This window comes from Oncorhynchus nerka, linkage group LG16 (assembly GCF_034236695.1).
Source record: "Oncorhynchus nerka isolate Pitt River linkage group LG16, Oner_Uvic_2.0, whole genome shotgun sequence".
Taxonomy (NCBI): domain Eukaryota; kingdom Metazoa; phylum Chordata; class Actinopteri; order Salmoniformes; family Salmonidae; genus Oncorhynchus; species Oncorhynchus nerka.
Window position 1 is genome coordinate 16,000,470 of NC_088411.1, and position 16,204 is coordinate 16,016,673.

Below are 16,204 nucleotides of genomic sequence, written 5' to 3' on the forward strand. Positions count from 1 at the left end.
TGAAGGGGTTTTACAACACCGTGTCATGTTTCAAAGCATCTAAGAATGATGTGTTTTCATACTCTAGCAAAGTTAAGGTTTTGTCTCCTTTGCTTTCGTGGCAGCTCTGTTGCCATCAGTTTTGGGGTCACAAAGCAATTCATTTTAACATTGTAGGTTTTTGATTAGGATGAGGAAGGTGATGAGGGTGGAGATGATGATGATTGGACTTTAGACAACCGAGTAAAAGTGAAGCTGTGTCTCTTTAAGAGCGGCAAAGCAGGGAGGAGTTCAGGGCTTGTCACTATGCTGAAATGAAAGTTATCTTGGGAGAAGGAAATCACACATGGTAACAAGCTCTCTTCTACTCTTTGCAAAAAAATAACAGATACACAAAGTCTACTTTTCGTCAACTCAACAAGGAATAAACACTCAGGTGAGTAGAGAGAGAGAGAGAGAGAGAGAGAGAGAGAGAGAGAGAGAGAGAGAGAGAGAGAGAGAGAGAAGTGGAGGCTGCTGATGGGAGGATGGTTTATAATAATGGCTGGAATGGGGTCAATGGAATGATATCAAACACACCGTTTCCATGTGGTTGATACCATTCCAATGACCCCATTCCAGCCATTATTATGATCAGTCCTCCCTTTAGCAGCCTCCATTGAAAGAGAGAGAGAGATGTATTAACTGTGTGGAATTCAAGACATATTCTCTGTAGTTCCTGTTTTTTTCACCTGTGCTGTTAAAATTCTGTTAACATATGGACAGCGTTACAAACACATTATCCATAATGGTTTAGCATTCATTTATAAGTCACTACTTCTCCAAACTTTCAAATTAAAAAGATGGATATGTAAAGTACAGAACAATCTTTGCTTAACTCTTCCTCCTCTGGATAAAATAAAAATGTATGGAAAATGTTGAAACTGTGAATCAAGATTGTTATCACTACAAAAATCAATACATAGTATTCAGATAATGAATTACTGTATAATGCTGACTCATTCCAGGTAGTATTCTTATCATTTGTATTGTGTTACAGAAATGGCGTCCTCCAGCAGTCTCCTGTCTGAAGATCAGTTCCAGTGCTCCATCTGTCGGGATGTGTTCACTGAGCCAGTCTCCATTCCATGTGGACACAACTTCTGCAAGGCCTGTATCAGCGGATACTGGGATACCACTAGCCTGTGCCAGTGTCCAATGTGTAAGCATAATTTCTACATAAGACCAGAGCTAAAGACCAACACGACACTCAGAGATGTCGCAGATCATTTTAAGAGGAAGAGAGTCAGAGACGAATCTCTTCACAGGGCTGGGAAAGGGGTCTGTGACTTCTACATGGAGAACCTGGAGGACAGAATCATGTGTAAGAAACACAACACACTCCTTGAGCTGTTTTGTAGAACTGACCAGATGTGTGTTTGTCAGTTCTGTACTGAGACAGACCACAAGACTCACCACATCGTCCATCTAGAGGAAGAGTGTGGAGAGAGGAAGGCTCAGCTGGGGAAGATGGATGCACAAGTGCAGCAGATGATCCAGGAGCGAATGCAAAAGGGTTGGGAGATCAAACACTTAGTAGAGCTCAACAAGAGAGACGCAGAGAGAGAGATAACAGACAGCATGCAGGTCTTCACTGATCTGGTGCGCTCCATTGAGAGAAGCCAGGCTGAGCTCATTGAGGTGGTTGAGGAGAAGCAGGAAGCAGCAGAGACGCGGGCTGAAGGGTTCATTAAAGAGCTGGAGCAGGAAATTAATGAGCTACTGAGGAGAAGCACTGAGCTGAAGCATCTCTCACACACTGAGGATCACCTTCAACTCCTCCAAAGCTCCCTATCCCTATGTACCCCTCCAAATGCCAAGAACTGGTCTGAGATCAGTATTCACACTGAGCTGATGAATGTGATGAGAGTTTTGAGGAGCTCTGTGTCGGAGATGGAGGAGAAGACGAGGAAAGCATTTTCTGAGCTTATGGAAAAATGCAATAAAGCAATGGAGAAGTTTCCTGACAAGCTGAAGATTCCTGACAAGCTGAAGATTCCTGACAATCTGAAGAGTGTGCAGCAATATGCCGTGGATGTGACTCTGGACCCTGATACAGCAAATCCCTTTCTCGGCCTGTCTGCGGATGGGAAACAAGTGAGTATTGGACAGACATGGAACTATCGCCCTGAAAACCCAAAGAGGTTTGTTAGTCGATGTATCCTGGGAAAGGAGGGCTTCTCCTCGGGGAGATTCTACTATGAGGTGCAGGTGAAGGGGAGGAATTGCTGGGAGTTAGGAGTGGCCAGAGAGTCCATTGATAGGTCCATTGAGAGGACACCCTTAGAGGTTTTGTTAGATTCAGGGCTTCCACTGACCCCTGAGGGTGGATTCTGGACAATGGGACAGAAATATAAAAGGTATGGGATTACCTATAAGGCCAACACCTCTCCTTCTGTAACCCTCACCTTGGAGACGCCCCAGAAGGTGGGGGTGTTTGTGGATTATGAGGAGGGTCAGGTGTCATTCTACAATGTGGAGACCAAAGCTCATATCTTCTCTTTCACTGGCTGCAACTTCACTGAGAAACTCTATCCATTCTTTGACTGTGGGTTTTATGATAATAACGATCCGGCATTGATCATCTCCCCTGTCAGTCATACAGACTGAATTAGGGCACACTAAAGTGACAGGGCACAATACTAAGGCTGGGATTCAATATGTAACCTCGCTATAGTGCGCTTGACATTTAAAGGTCCTTCCCAATGGACTACTCCACGTCTGTAGTTTTTACCTTGAATGCGAACTCCATGAACGCGGTAACATTGCCTTTAAAAGCCACATTGTCGAATAGAGCCATCTTATTGAATCCCAGCCGTAATACATTTTTCTGCCTAATAGTAGCCCTGCCACTCGGTTTGCTAAAGCTGAGGGATGGCCTGGAGAAATGTAACCACTCTCAAATTCATAGATTGACTGACAGTTCATAAGATCGCAATTATAGTATTCAACTTATTTTGAAGCTGAGCATTGTTTGTTGACAAATATATTGTTTACAAACAGTGGAGTATTGACATCAGGGCTTGGTCACACTTTATTTGGATAGTCCCACCAGATGATCTACAGATGGTTATACTATCAACAAACTATATGTTGATAAGCAACAGCTTGCTAAGGTTACTGTTAAGGTTAGGTTTAGAATAAGGGTTGGGGTTAGGGTTTGGATAAGGGTTAAGGTTAGAGTTAGGGCTAGGGCTAGGGTTGGGATTAGTGGTTAGTTAGTTTAAATGTTGTCCCATCTACTTGGGACTATCCAAATAAAGTGTTGCCTGCAGCTTTTAAAAGCAATGTTCCCGCGTTCTCAGAGATCACATCTGGTATGTGTGCGTATCTCTGCGTATGTCGGCTCAATCGGAAGTTGCCTTTATTGCCAACAGATTGTCAACAACCCGTGATCGGATTGAATGCTGGACCATGAGGGTGATTGTTGAAGTTGGTTGATTTAACTGGTTGAATTATAGGTCCCAATCATGAAATCTACCTTCCAAAATCAACTTCAAGACTAAGACAGACTAGGACAACTCAATCGTTGAATCATCAAAAATCAAGTATCTTAATCACAGAGGACATCTCCCCATGATATGATTGAAATATTTGAATTTACAGAGAAGTGGAGGATTTGTTACATATTTTCTGGTGTTATCACATAGTGGCTAATATTTGGAAAAGAGTACAAGAAGGGTTAGTCCCTGTTTTACATGATTTTGTTATCTCGCCACAAACAGAGATATTGGGAGACTTAAGGGACAGATGCAACACTCTATACAATGTTTTGATTCTGCTGTGGGAAGGTTTTCATTTTTAAAACTCTGAAAACTAATATGCTATTGGATTCTTTCAAAAATAACTGTCAAACACTACTAAACTCAGCAAAAAAAGAAACTCACTGTCCTCTCACTGTCAACTGCGTTTATTTTCAGCAAACTTAACATATGTTCATACAAATATTTACACAACAAGATTCAACAACTGAGACATAAACTGAACAAGTTCCACAGACATGTGACTAACAGAAATTGAATAATGTGTCCCTGAACGAGGGCGGAGGGGTGTCGAAATCAAAAGTAAACAGTCAGTATCTGGTGTGGCCACCAGCTGCATTAAGTACTGCAGTGCATCTCCTCCTCATGGACTGCAGCAGATTTGCCAGTTCTTGCTGTGAGATGTTATCCCACTCTTCCACCAAGGCACCTGCAAGTTCCCGGACATTTCTGGGGGGGAATGGCCCTAGGCCTCACTCTCCGATCCAACAGGTCATGAGCCTGCAGGAAGGGCACCACATGAGGGAGGAGGATGTCTTCCCTGTAACACACAGCGTTGAGATTGCCTGCAATGACAACATGCTCAGTCTGATGATGCTGTGACACACCACCCCAGACCATGAGGGACCCTCCAACTCCAAATCGCTCCCGCTCCAGAGTGCAGGCCTCGGTGTAATGCTTATTCTTTCGACGATAAACGAGAATCTGACCATCCCCTCTCGAATCTGACCATCACCCCTGAGACAAAACCGTGACTCGTCAGCGAAGAGCACGTTTTGCCAGTCCTGTCTGGTCCAGCGATGGTGGGTTTGTGCCCATAGGCGAGGTTGTTGCCGGTGATGTCTGGTGAGGACCTCAGTCCAGCCCCTCTCAGCCTATTGCGGACAGTCTGAGCGCTGACAGAGGGATAGCGCATTCCTGGTGTAACTCGGGCAATTGTTGTTGACATCCTGTACCTGTCCCGCAGGCTTGATGTTCGGATGTACCGATCCTATGCAGGTGTTGTTACACGTGGTCTGCCATTGCGAGGACGGTCAGCTGTTCGTCCTGTCTCCCTGTAGCGCTGTTTTAGGCGTCCCACAGTACGGACATTGCAATTTATTGCCCTGGCCACATCTGCAGTCCTCATGCCTCCTTGCAGCATGCCTATAGCACGTTCACGCAGATGAGCAGGGACCCTGGGCATCTTTGTTTTGTTGTTTTTCAGAGTCAGTAGAAATGCCTCGTTAATGTCCTAAGTTTTCATAACTGTGACCTTAATTGCCTACCGTCTGTAAGCTGTTAGTGTCTTAATGACCATTCCACAGGTGCATGTTCATTAATTGTTTATGGTTCATTGAACAAAAAAAGGAAACAGTGTTTAAACCCTTTACAATGAAGATCTGTGAAGTTATTTGGATTTTTACGAAATATCTTTGAAAGACAGGGTCCTGAAAAAGGGACGTTTCTTTTTTTGCTGAGTTTATAAACTAAAAGGATTGACACATGGGACCAAATAATACATCAAGAGGCATCATAGACAAAGGAAAGGTTGCAAGTTTAAAAAATTCCTGAAGGCCAGTCATATGGCAATTCTATTTGTTGTTTTTTCTGTTGAGATAATGCTCAAAAAAATAAAGGGAACACTAAAATAACACATCCTAGATCTGAATGAATGAAATATTCTTATTAAATACTTTTTTCTTTATATAGTTGAATGTGCTGACAACAAAATCACACAACAATTATTAATGGAAATCAAATGTATCAACCCATGGAGGTCTGGATTTGGAGTCACACTCAAAATTAAAGTGGAAAACCACACTACAAGCTCATCCAACTTTGATGTAATGTCCTTAAAACAAGTCAAAATGAGGCTCAGTAGTGTGTGTGGCCTCCACGTGCCTGTATGACCTCCCTACAATGCCTGGGCATGCTCCTGATGAGGTGGAGGATGGTCTCCTGAGGGATCTCCTCCCAGACCTGGACTAAAGCATCCACCAACTCCTGGACAGTCTGTGGTGCAACATGGCGTTGGTGGATGGAGCGCGACGTGATGTCCCAGATGTGCTCAATTGGATTCAGGTCTGGGGAACGGGCGGGCCAGTCCATAGCATCAATGCCTTCCTCTTGCAGGAACTGCTGACACACTCCAGCCACATGAGGTCTAGCATTGTCTTGCATTAGGAGGAACCCAGGGCCAACCGCATCAGCATATGGTCTCACAAGGGGTCTGAGGATCTCATCTCGGTACCTAATGGCAGTCAGGCTACCTCTGGCGAGCACATGGAGGGCTGTGCGGCCCCCCAAAGAAATGCCACCCCACACCATGACTGACCCACCGCCAAACCGGTCATGCTGGGGGATGTTGTAGGCAGCAGAACGTTCTCCACGGCGTCTCCAGACTCTGTCACGTCTGTCACATGTGCTCAGTGTGAACCTGCTTTCATCTGTGAAGAGCACAGGGCGCCAGTGGTGAATTTGCCAATCTTGGTGTTCTCTGGCAAATGCCAAACGTCCTGCACGGTGTTGGGCTGTAAGCACAACCCCCACCTGTGGACGTTGGGCCCTCATAAAAACCTCATCGAGTCTGTTTCTGACCGTTTGAGCAGACACATGCACATTTGTGGCTGGCTGGAGGTCATTTTGCAGGGCACTGGCAGTGCTCCTCCTGCTCCTCCTTGCACAAAGGCGGAGGTAGTGGTCCTGCTGCTGGGTTGTTGCCCTCCTACGGCCTCCTCCACGTCTCCTGATGTACTGGCCTGTCTCCTGGTAGCGCCTCCATGCTCTGGACACTACGCTGACAGACACAGCAAACCTTCTTGCCACAGCTGGCATTGATGTGCCATCCTGGATGAGCTGCACTACCTGAGCCACTTGTGTGGGTTGTAGACTCCGTCTCATGCTACCACTAGAGTGAAAGCACCGCCAGCATTCAAAAGTGATCAAAACATCAGCCAGGAAGCATAGGAACTGAGAAGTGGTCTGTGGTCTCCACCTGCAGAACCACTCCTTTATTGGGGGTGTCTTGCTAATTGCCTATAATTTCCAACCTGTTGTCTATTCCATTTGCACAACAGCATGTGAAATTTATTGTCAATCAGTGTTGCTTCCTAAGTGAACAGTTTGATTTCACAGAAGTGTGATTGACTTGGAGTTACATTGTGTTGTTTAAGTGTTCCCTTTATTTTTTTGAGCAGTGTATTTATTATTGATGTTTTTCTGTATGTTTTTTCTGTTTATGTCTTTTTGTAGTTTGTTAGGGTAATAGTTTTTTTTTCCTGTGTGGGTGTGTTTTGTTGTTAGGGTGTTGGTTTGCTTTCTTTGTCTACCAGACCATGGATAGTGGGTTGAAGGGGTTGGAAGTTCTGTGGGAGGTGTGGAGAGTAATCTGGGGGACCATGAACCTTAAGGTCCCACTTGGGATGGTTATTTGTAAGGAAAGAAAGACCCTCAAAGACCCTTGTAAAACATATTTAATCTTTGCAAAAAATAAAATAAAGAATAGTTTAGTCCCCCAAACATGGGGGTTGGTGGTGGGCTATTAATGAAATATTATATAATAAAATAATAATTACAGAGAAATCTAAAGTGAGTTTCTCCATCTCCACCTATGAAATAGCAAGACCATGTGGCATAATAAAATAGGTCAACAACTTGCAGATGGAAGCTGTTTAGTACTGAATCCTATGAACAAGAGCTCTTGATATATTCACAGTAATAAAATGAACATATGCTACTTGTTTGTGTCTGCTTGTTTTTCTCCAGGGAAGGGATCCATCTCCCAACATCATCGTCCTCACTGATATTACTAATAGTTGTTTCATGTCACAGTGTCTCCCTGAACAATGTTTAAGACAAAACATCTTATGACAATCATACAGATTAGAAGCCAGGCAGCATCCGGCAAATAGGAATTTATTCTACATTTACATTTAGATATACTCTATTTGTAAGTATAGAATTATACTTAGAGTACAGTATAATTATACCTATAAATATATATTTCTGCGCAATAGACAGCCAATTCTCAGTTATATCCACTAGAGTATAAAATAGGTCATTGAGGTCAGCTCAACCCATCAACAGCTCTCATAGGTCATAGGGGTCAACTTAACACAGGAACAAGCGTTGTGAGTGAAATCTGTTATTCTGTGGGATGATATAACAGTACGTTTTCAGTCACCATAGCTGTGGAATTTGTAAGCAGTCAGTCAAGATGGTTGAAACCTGCTCTCTCTCTCTCTCTCTCTCATTAGCCTAACTAGGACATTATTGTATTGAAGCTGTTGATACCAACCGAACCCATTCTAAATCTTAACTAGCCTTGACAAATTTAGTTAATCTACACTGAGTGTACAAATCCTTAAGAACAACTTCCTAATACGGAGTTGCAACCACAACCAAAATCCTCAATTTGTTGGGGCATAGCCTCTACAAGGTGTCACAGTTGTGTCAAGTTGGCTGGATGTCCTTTGGGTAGTGGACCATTCTTGAAAAAAAACAGGAAACTGTTGAGCGTGAAAATCCCAGCAGCTTTGCAGTTCTTGACACAAATCAGTGTGCCTGCCACCTACTACCATACCCCGTTAAAAGGCACTTCAATATTTTGTCTTGCCCATTCAACCCCTGAATGGCACACACACACAATCCATGTCTGAATTGTCTCAAGGCTTAAAAATCCTTATTTAACCTCTCTCCTCCCCTTCGTCTACACTGATTGAAGTGGATTTAACAAGTGACATCAATAAGGGATCCTAGCTTTCAACAGGATTCACCTATGCTATGGAAAGAGCATAATGTGCATAATGTTTTGTACACTCATTGCTCTGGCTCTACCTAAATGGACCTGCTGTGTGTCTCTCACTTGGCTGACTTGCTAATAGTTTTCTATGTAGAGTAGCTGAAATCAATTTAGCCAAGGGAGTGATTAACAAAGCATGTCAGGTGAGCTGCTGTATCAGATACAACACCTCCTATTAAGGAGTCCTATACCTCTCTGTACCCCTCTATACCTCTCTGTACCCCTCTATACCTCTCTACACCTCTCTGTACCTTTCTGTACCTCTATGTACCCCTGTTCACTCATGACTGTATGGCCAGGCATGACTCCAACACCATCATTACATTTGCTGATAACACAACAGTGGTAGGCCTGATCACCAACAATGATGAGACAGCCTATAGGGAGGAGGACAGAGACCTGACCGTGAGGTGCAAGGAAAACAACCTCTCCCTCAATGATGAGACAGCCTATAGGGAGGAGGTCAGAGACCTGACCGTGAGGTGCAAGGACAACAACCTCTCCCTCAATGATGAGACAGCCTATAGGGAGGAGGACAGAGACCTGACCGTGAGGTGCAAGGACAACAACCTCTCCCTCAATGATGAGAGAGCCTATAGAGAGAGCCTTCTCACCCCCCCCCCCCCCTTAAAAGATTTAGATGCACTATTGTAAAGTGGCTGCTCCACTGGATGTCATAAGGTGAATGCACCAATTTGTAAGTCGCTCTGGATAAGAGCGTCTGCTAAATGACTTAAATGTAAATGAGGAGCACAGAGACCTGACCGTGAGGTGCAAGGACAACAACCTCTCCCTCAATGATGAGAGAGCCTATAGGGAGGAGGTCAGAGACCTGGCCGTGAGGTGCAAGGACAACAACCTCTCCCTCAATGATGAGACAGCCTATAGGGAGGAGGTCAGAGACCTGACCGTGAGGTGCAAGGACAACAACCTCTCCCTCAATGTGATCAAGACAAAGGAGATGATCGTGGACTACAGGAAAAGGAGGACCGAGCACGCCCCCATTCTCATCGACGGGGCTGTAGTGGAGCAGGTTGAGAGCTTCAAGTTCCTTGGTGTCCACATCACCAACAAACCAAGCACACCAAGACAGTCGTGAAGAGGGCACGACAAAACCTATTCCTCCTTAAGAGACTGAAAAGATTTGGCATGGGTCAAATCTTTCAGATCCTCAAAAGGTTTTACAGCTGCACCATCCAGAGCATCCTGACCGGTTGCATTACTGTCTGGTATGGCGACTGCTCGGCTTCCGACCGCAAGGCACTACAGAGGGTAGTGCGTACGGCTCAGTACATCATTGGGTTCCTGCCATCCAGGACACCTATACCAGGTGGTGTTAGAGGAAGGCCCTAAAAATTGTCAAAGACTTCAGCCACCCTAATCATAGACTGTTCTCTCTGCTACTGCACAGCAAGCGGTACCGGAGCGCCAAGTCTAGGTCCAATTAGCATTGCCGCCTCCAGTCCTACTGTAAATCACCTCATATAATGTACCTCTCTGAACCACAGAACCTCTAGTTCGTCCTCTAACTCAACAACCACATGCAGCTCCACTGGAGACTTGGCGCTATTCCACTGTCTTGTAACAGTGGGATAGCCTAAAGGGATGTGTGTCATAGGTCTAAAATGGACCCCTCTTGTCTATTCTGCTGTTCTTGTCTTCTTACTTTCATATACCTTGATGTGAAGCAACTATACAGATGAACGCAAATTCCTAGTAACCATCCATTATGGATTTCACCCTTGTTTTTGGATAAAGCAGAGGAGACGAGTAAAGGAAGCCACTGGAGACTATTGAGACACACCCATGACTCCTCTCTGGAACAACACTGCCCTCTGTTGGCCTAACCATGTAACAACACAACATGTTCTTGGCATGTATTACATTGTGGATAATAATACATTTCGTCACACAGCTTCAGATCTGTGCGGTACACAATTTATAATGACAATCTCGTCCCAGTAAATCCACTGATTACCATTGTAATATCAGATCATCCTCATCTGCATGATAAGATGAAAGAGGAATGCTCAATGTGTGAATACGTTTCTGCCATCTCAAGGCTTCCGCATGGCAGGATACGACACACATGTCAAAGCAGTGAGTGGTCTGTGGAAGTGGGTCAGGCAGCGATCCCCAGTTCATACTCAAATCACACATGAATAAAATATCATGAGGAAATGAATAAATGAGCATCCACTTTTTCACATCGCTGCTGCTTTCCTGGCAGCTCCTTATATTCCTCAATCTTCCCTCCCTTCCCTCTCCCCCTCTCTCTTTCTCTCCCCTCCGTCCCTCGCTCCTTCTTGCCCTGTATACCTACATTTACTACTCGGCATTCCAAACCCTGGCACTGCATGCTCTGCTGAAAGCCGTGGTTGGCTGGTTGGGTTAGAGAGCCAGTGTGAACCACCTTGGAAATAGAACAGGGAGAGAGTAGAGGAAAGGGTAGGAGAGCGGAGCAGGCCGTCCGCCACTTTTTTAAAACCTCTTAAGAATCTGACCCTTTTTTTTCCAATTTTCGCCTAAAATGACATACCCAAATCTAACTGCCTGTAGCTCAGGACCTGAAGCAAGGATATGCATATTCTTGATACCATTTGAAAGGAAACATGTGGACATTTGTGGAAATGTGAAGGGAATGTAGAATAATCTAACACATTAGATCTGGTAAAAGATAATACAAAGAAAAAACCAACCCTTTTTTTGTGCCGTCATCTTTGAAATGCAAGAGAAAGGCCATGTATTATCCCAGGCCAGGCACTATTTAGATTTAGTCCACTAGATGGCAGCAGTGTATGTGCAAATATTCCGACTGATCCAATGAACCATTGCATTTCTGGTCAAAAGTTTGTGTCAAGACTACCAACATGTGCCTAACTGGTTTATTAATAACTTTTTAAGTTAAAAACTGTACACTCTCCTCAAACAATAGCATGGTATTATTTCACTGTAATAGCTACTGTAAATTGGACAGTGCAACTAGATTAACAAGAATTTAACCTTTCTGCCAATATCAGATATGTACTGGGAAATGTTCTTACTTACAACCTCATGCTTATTGCATTAGCCTGCGTTAGCTCAACCGACCCGTAGGGGACCCAAAGATCCTGCAGAGGTTGAATAATTGATGAGATAGTCCAATGAGATAAGATCAGTTCAATTCTGTGATACTATTACAAGGACATGAACGGATGTGAATAAGAACTACTGTACTCCTGTTCTGGCTTTTATTCTTGTCCTGTTACTGTGTGATCATCATCATCCACCCCTTGACAACACTCCTTTGTGATCTCCCAATGTCTTATCACCCTCCTACTGTGTCTACCAGTGGCGATTTTAGCAAAAAAAGTGGGATACGTGCCAACAAAGCCACTACAAAACAATACATTAACGGCAATATACCACTACTACACCTGGCTATCAGTAGAGCCTTGTCTGGCAGCAAAACAGTTAATTCAGCCTCATTTACTGCCTTTAAAAAAAACATAGCTGATATGGCTGACTTGCTGAAACAAATGTGGTTTCTCATGACGAGATGTACAAACTATGGCATAAAGGGACGACAAGTGAATAAGAGGAAATCAATTAAGACATTAATAAGTGAGCTAGGACGGACCTAGTCAATATAACTATTTGTTCAGCACTTTTGAAATGTACAGAATTCAGAACATGGGCCGTTTTTACAGTGTTCTCACTGTACACCAAGTCAGAGCCGTAGGATAAATAAAGGTGTAAAAAAAAAGTAGAATCATGATGACGTCAGTGATCTTCAGATCGGGAACTCAGTCCTCTTTCTAGCTACGATTTACAATTTCTAGTTGGATGAGAGTTCAAAACATATTTTTTCCAGAGTTCACAGTTATCTGACTTTAATGAGTTCAAGACTTTGCCATTCCAAGCTAACAGTTGTTTTGAATGCGGCACAAATCATGCTTCATTGACCGCATGGCCAATGTGGAATATTTATCATTTTAAACTAGGGAATAGCAGGCTAATTATTGCTTTGCAATGCTTGCAGTTAGCCACTGTTACCTTCCAAACCACTCATTGTTGCGATTTCCAACTTGTTGTGTAATGTTTATGTCCAATGGCCGATGAGTATCAATATGTTTTATCTATAATTTCTCTTCATTATTTATCTTAATATGGCAAGGATTTAAAGGATTTGCCAGTAGATTGTCAACTTGATTCATGATGATGACTGCTAGCTAAGATTTTGAAAGTATGATGTTGACATGATCAGTCCAATCAAACTACTGTAGATATAACGTGATTTGACGTTATTTTATCTGTGGCCAATGACCTTGAGCCTTCTTCGATGGGCACTTCTAATGTAACTCTATGGCAGCACCCAAGGGGTTTGAATTTTCGAGCTCCATCCTTAGACTTGGTGGTGAAGTAGTGTCCCCATGAGGGACAGAACACTGAGCCAATCACGGCACAACACTACGTATTTTCTGCTGGCTTGCCCCACCACCACAGAAAGCACTGAGCTAGGCTGAAACACCTGCATTTTGGAGTTGCCTTACTCAAGAAAACAAAAAAGAGACCATGTTTGTATGCAGCTTTAGTAACTCAATTATATATTTTTTTACATTGTTTGCAAACTGATATGTGACATGTATTAATGCCAAAATAGACACTGCCCCACCTGCACTGAATGGTGGGTCGCCATTATTCTACTATAGTTATATTGTGAATTAGCACCTCTCCTCTTATGTGGTATCCTATAGCTACTGCTCACCTTTTGCCCATACCAAGACCCATGCATGTATTCTGTTGCTTTTCTCCTCTCCCACCTATATCTTATTTACTGAACTCAGGTAGATTGTATTGTATGTTACAATAAGTATGTGACTCTCGCCTTTGGGAGCTCTGTACTGCTGCTCTCCTTTCCTCTTAAAGGTCCAGTCGTCGGTGGAAGAAGGTGAGGACCAAAGCGCAGCGTGGTATGTGTTCATGTTATTTATTTAAACTGAACACTATCAAACAAAGAAACAAAAAGCACAACCGAAACAGCTCCGTCAGGTGCAAACCACACTAAACAGAAAAATAATCACCCACAACTCAAGGGTGAAAACAGGCTGCCTAAGTATAGTTCTCAATCAGGGACAACGATTGACAGTTGCCTCTGATTGAAAACCATACCAGGCCAAACACAGAAATACCAAATCATAGAAAAAAGAACATAGACTGCTCAACCCAACTCACGCCCTGACCATACTAAAACAAAGACATCACAAAGGAACTAAGATCAGAACGTGACACCAGTGAAGCCATTTTTATGTCAATCCGAAATCATTTATGGGACCCTACTGTGATTGTTTTGAATTAAAATGGCTAACAAGAAACAAAAAATAAGCTTCTTTTTTCGTTTTTGACTAAACTCTTTTTTTCTTATCTAGCTGATAGCAGCTGAGGGAAGAGGCTGGTTTTCTCAAGACCTGGTCCTGTAGGGCTGCAGGGTGACTCATAAAATCTTGTTCTCCAACATAAGTGGTTAATACCGTATGCATCATATCTTAATGGTTACAACGGAAGTGCAAGTTAGAGAGAGGAACGAAGAGTACATAAACCCGCCTTTCAGCATTAGAAGTGGCCAATTGACTCCTAAGTGGCTACGGTAGAAGTAGGAGCTCACCAGATCAGAGCTACGTATAAATAACATTTATGAGACATCTTATCAATCTATCCCCATCTGGCCGACTGTATACCCTACCTCTGCCCTGTGGTACAGACTAAGATAGCAGACAGGAGACAGCAGATAGCGATTGGCACAGGGTCTTGTGGTGTTAGTAGTGGACAGTTAGGGGCCTCTCTGAGTGGCCTAGGGAGCTTGTCAGGGTGGCCTAATGAAGACAAAGCCTGGGGTTGAGAGGGGTTGGTGGGGTTAGAAGAGGGTGGAAGTGGGTGAGGCTAATGTGGCATTAATGGGGACCTCCACTGTCATTGACAAATCACCTCCAGAAGTCCTTGACACACAAACACACACACACACACACACACACACACACAGGCAAACACATACACACACTGTAGTGTACACACAGTAGTCACACACACAATAGGAGAACACACATACACAGATCCTCCTACACAGTAGACCTGCCACATGCACCCACTCTAAGCACTTATCAAAATGCCTCTATGTACAAACTCAGTTAGAGTAGTAATGAGCGGCATTTGTGGATGTACATATCCTCTCATCAGCATAATATCATCTATTTTTATCTCTCCACATCCCATTTAAAAGAAGTGGTCACGTTCCATGGTGGGAAGTGAATGTCAAAATGACACATTGTACCCACATTGCCTAGTTCAGGGGAATGTAGCGTTCCCACAACACGGATGCTTAAAAAGCTCTCTGCATCCAAATGGCACACTATTCCCTATGTAGTGCACTCCTTGTCACCAGGCCCTCTGGTCAAAAGTAGTGCAATACATAGGGAACAGAGTGCTATTTGGGACACCGCCTGAGTTCCCCTCAGCATGACTATAAAGTGTTAACAGCTCAGTTGAGGACCCTGAACACTTTACTACCACCCCCAAAACAACAATCCTCTGAGACATCAAAACATTACTATTTATATGTGTTGCAGTGTACAGCACTCCAGGTAGTCCAACATAACTTTATTATTGGATGTGTAAAGTGGTGTTGCGTTCGGTTCACAAGGAAGGAGAGGTACATTATTTAGATTCAATGACATCAAGGGAAGTGCTATATTGAGACCCCCTCCCCCTCTCTACACCTCCCCCTCTGTCTCTCTCTCCCTCAATCTCTGTCAGTCTCCCCAACCCTCCCCCCTCCACTCTCTCAGTTCAATTCAAGGTGCTTTATTGGCATGGGAAACATATGTTAACATTGCCAAATCAAATGAAATGAACAATAAAAAGTGAATGGCAAATATTATACACAAGTTCCAAAATAATAAAGACATTTCAAATGTCATATTATGTATATATACAGTGTTGTAACAATGTGCAAATAGTTAAATCCCCTCACCCTACCTCTCTCTGTCTCTTCCTCCCTCTCTCTGTAGTGATACAGTTACCCTCTCGTCCTGTGAATTGAGTTGTAAATCCTTGTCTGCACTGAAATGGCTCTAAAGAGTTCTGAGAGGGTGAGCAGAGCTATACATTGACTGACTGTGGATCCTGGGGTGAGTTGTTATATTAGATATACATTATCCAACACCAGTTTGATATACTTTGAGATTAATTGATTTAAAGCTATTTGAGAAGATAGTGATTTAGATATTATGCTGCTAATCCAGCAAACAAACATTCCCACAACTTTCGAGAGCGCTCCCTTAATAGTCTCATTTGGGTCATTAACCAACATTGTCATAGAACTGTTCCCGTGATGTGCAAGGAATGTTTCCAAGAGACCATTCCCTAAATGTCAAATAAAAACTTGGTTACCATGTTCTCAGAACTCAGCGTCCTGCCAAACATATACAGAACACGGCTGACTTGTTCTCAGAACATAAGATATTAATGTTCTAGACACGTTTCATGGGAACGTTGCAGGAACATTTACGTGTCCCAAGAAAATGTATTATGCATCACGTCTTGTTACTTCTGCCGAGCCAGTCACTGATTTATTTGAAGCTCTTTCTCTGTTGACATGTTCAGGGCA

General features: G+C 43.4%; 1 protein-coding gene across 1 annotated transcript; it reads left to right on the forward strand.

Moving 5' to 3' along the window:
* Positions 1 to 310: 310 nt before the first annotated feature.
* LOC115144569 (E3 ubiquitin-protein ligase TRIM39-like) lies at positions 311 to 7,497 on the forward strand. Its single transcript, XM_029685618.2, has 2 exons — positions 311 to 415; positions 1,019 to 7,497. Exon 2 carries the CDS (start codon positions 1,021 to 1,023, stop codon positions 2,626 to 2,628), a length of 1,608 nt encoding a protein of 535 aa, XP_029541478.1. The 5' UTR covers positions 311 to 415; positions 1,019 to 1,020; the 3' UTR covers positions 2,629 to 7,497.
* Positions 7,498 to 16,204: the final 8,707 nt, after the last annotated feature.

Coding starts and splice junctions, on each gene's coding strand:
- LOC115144569 (XM_029685618.2), top strand. CDS start 1,021: ATGGCGTCCTCCAGCAGTCTCCTGTCTGAAGATCAGTTCCAGTGCTCC.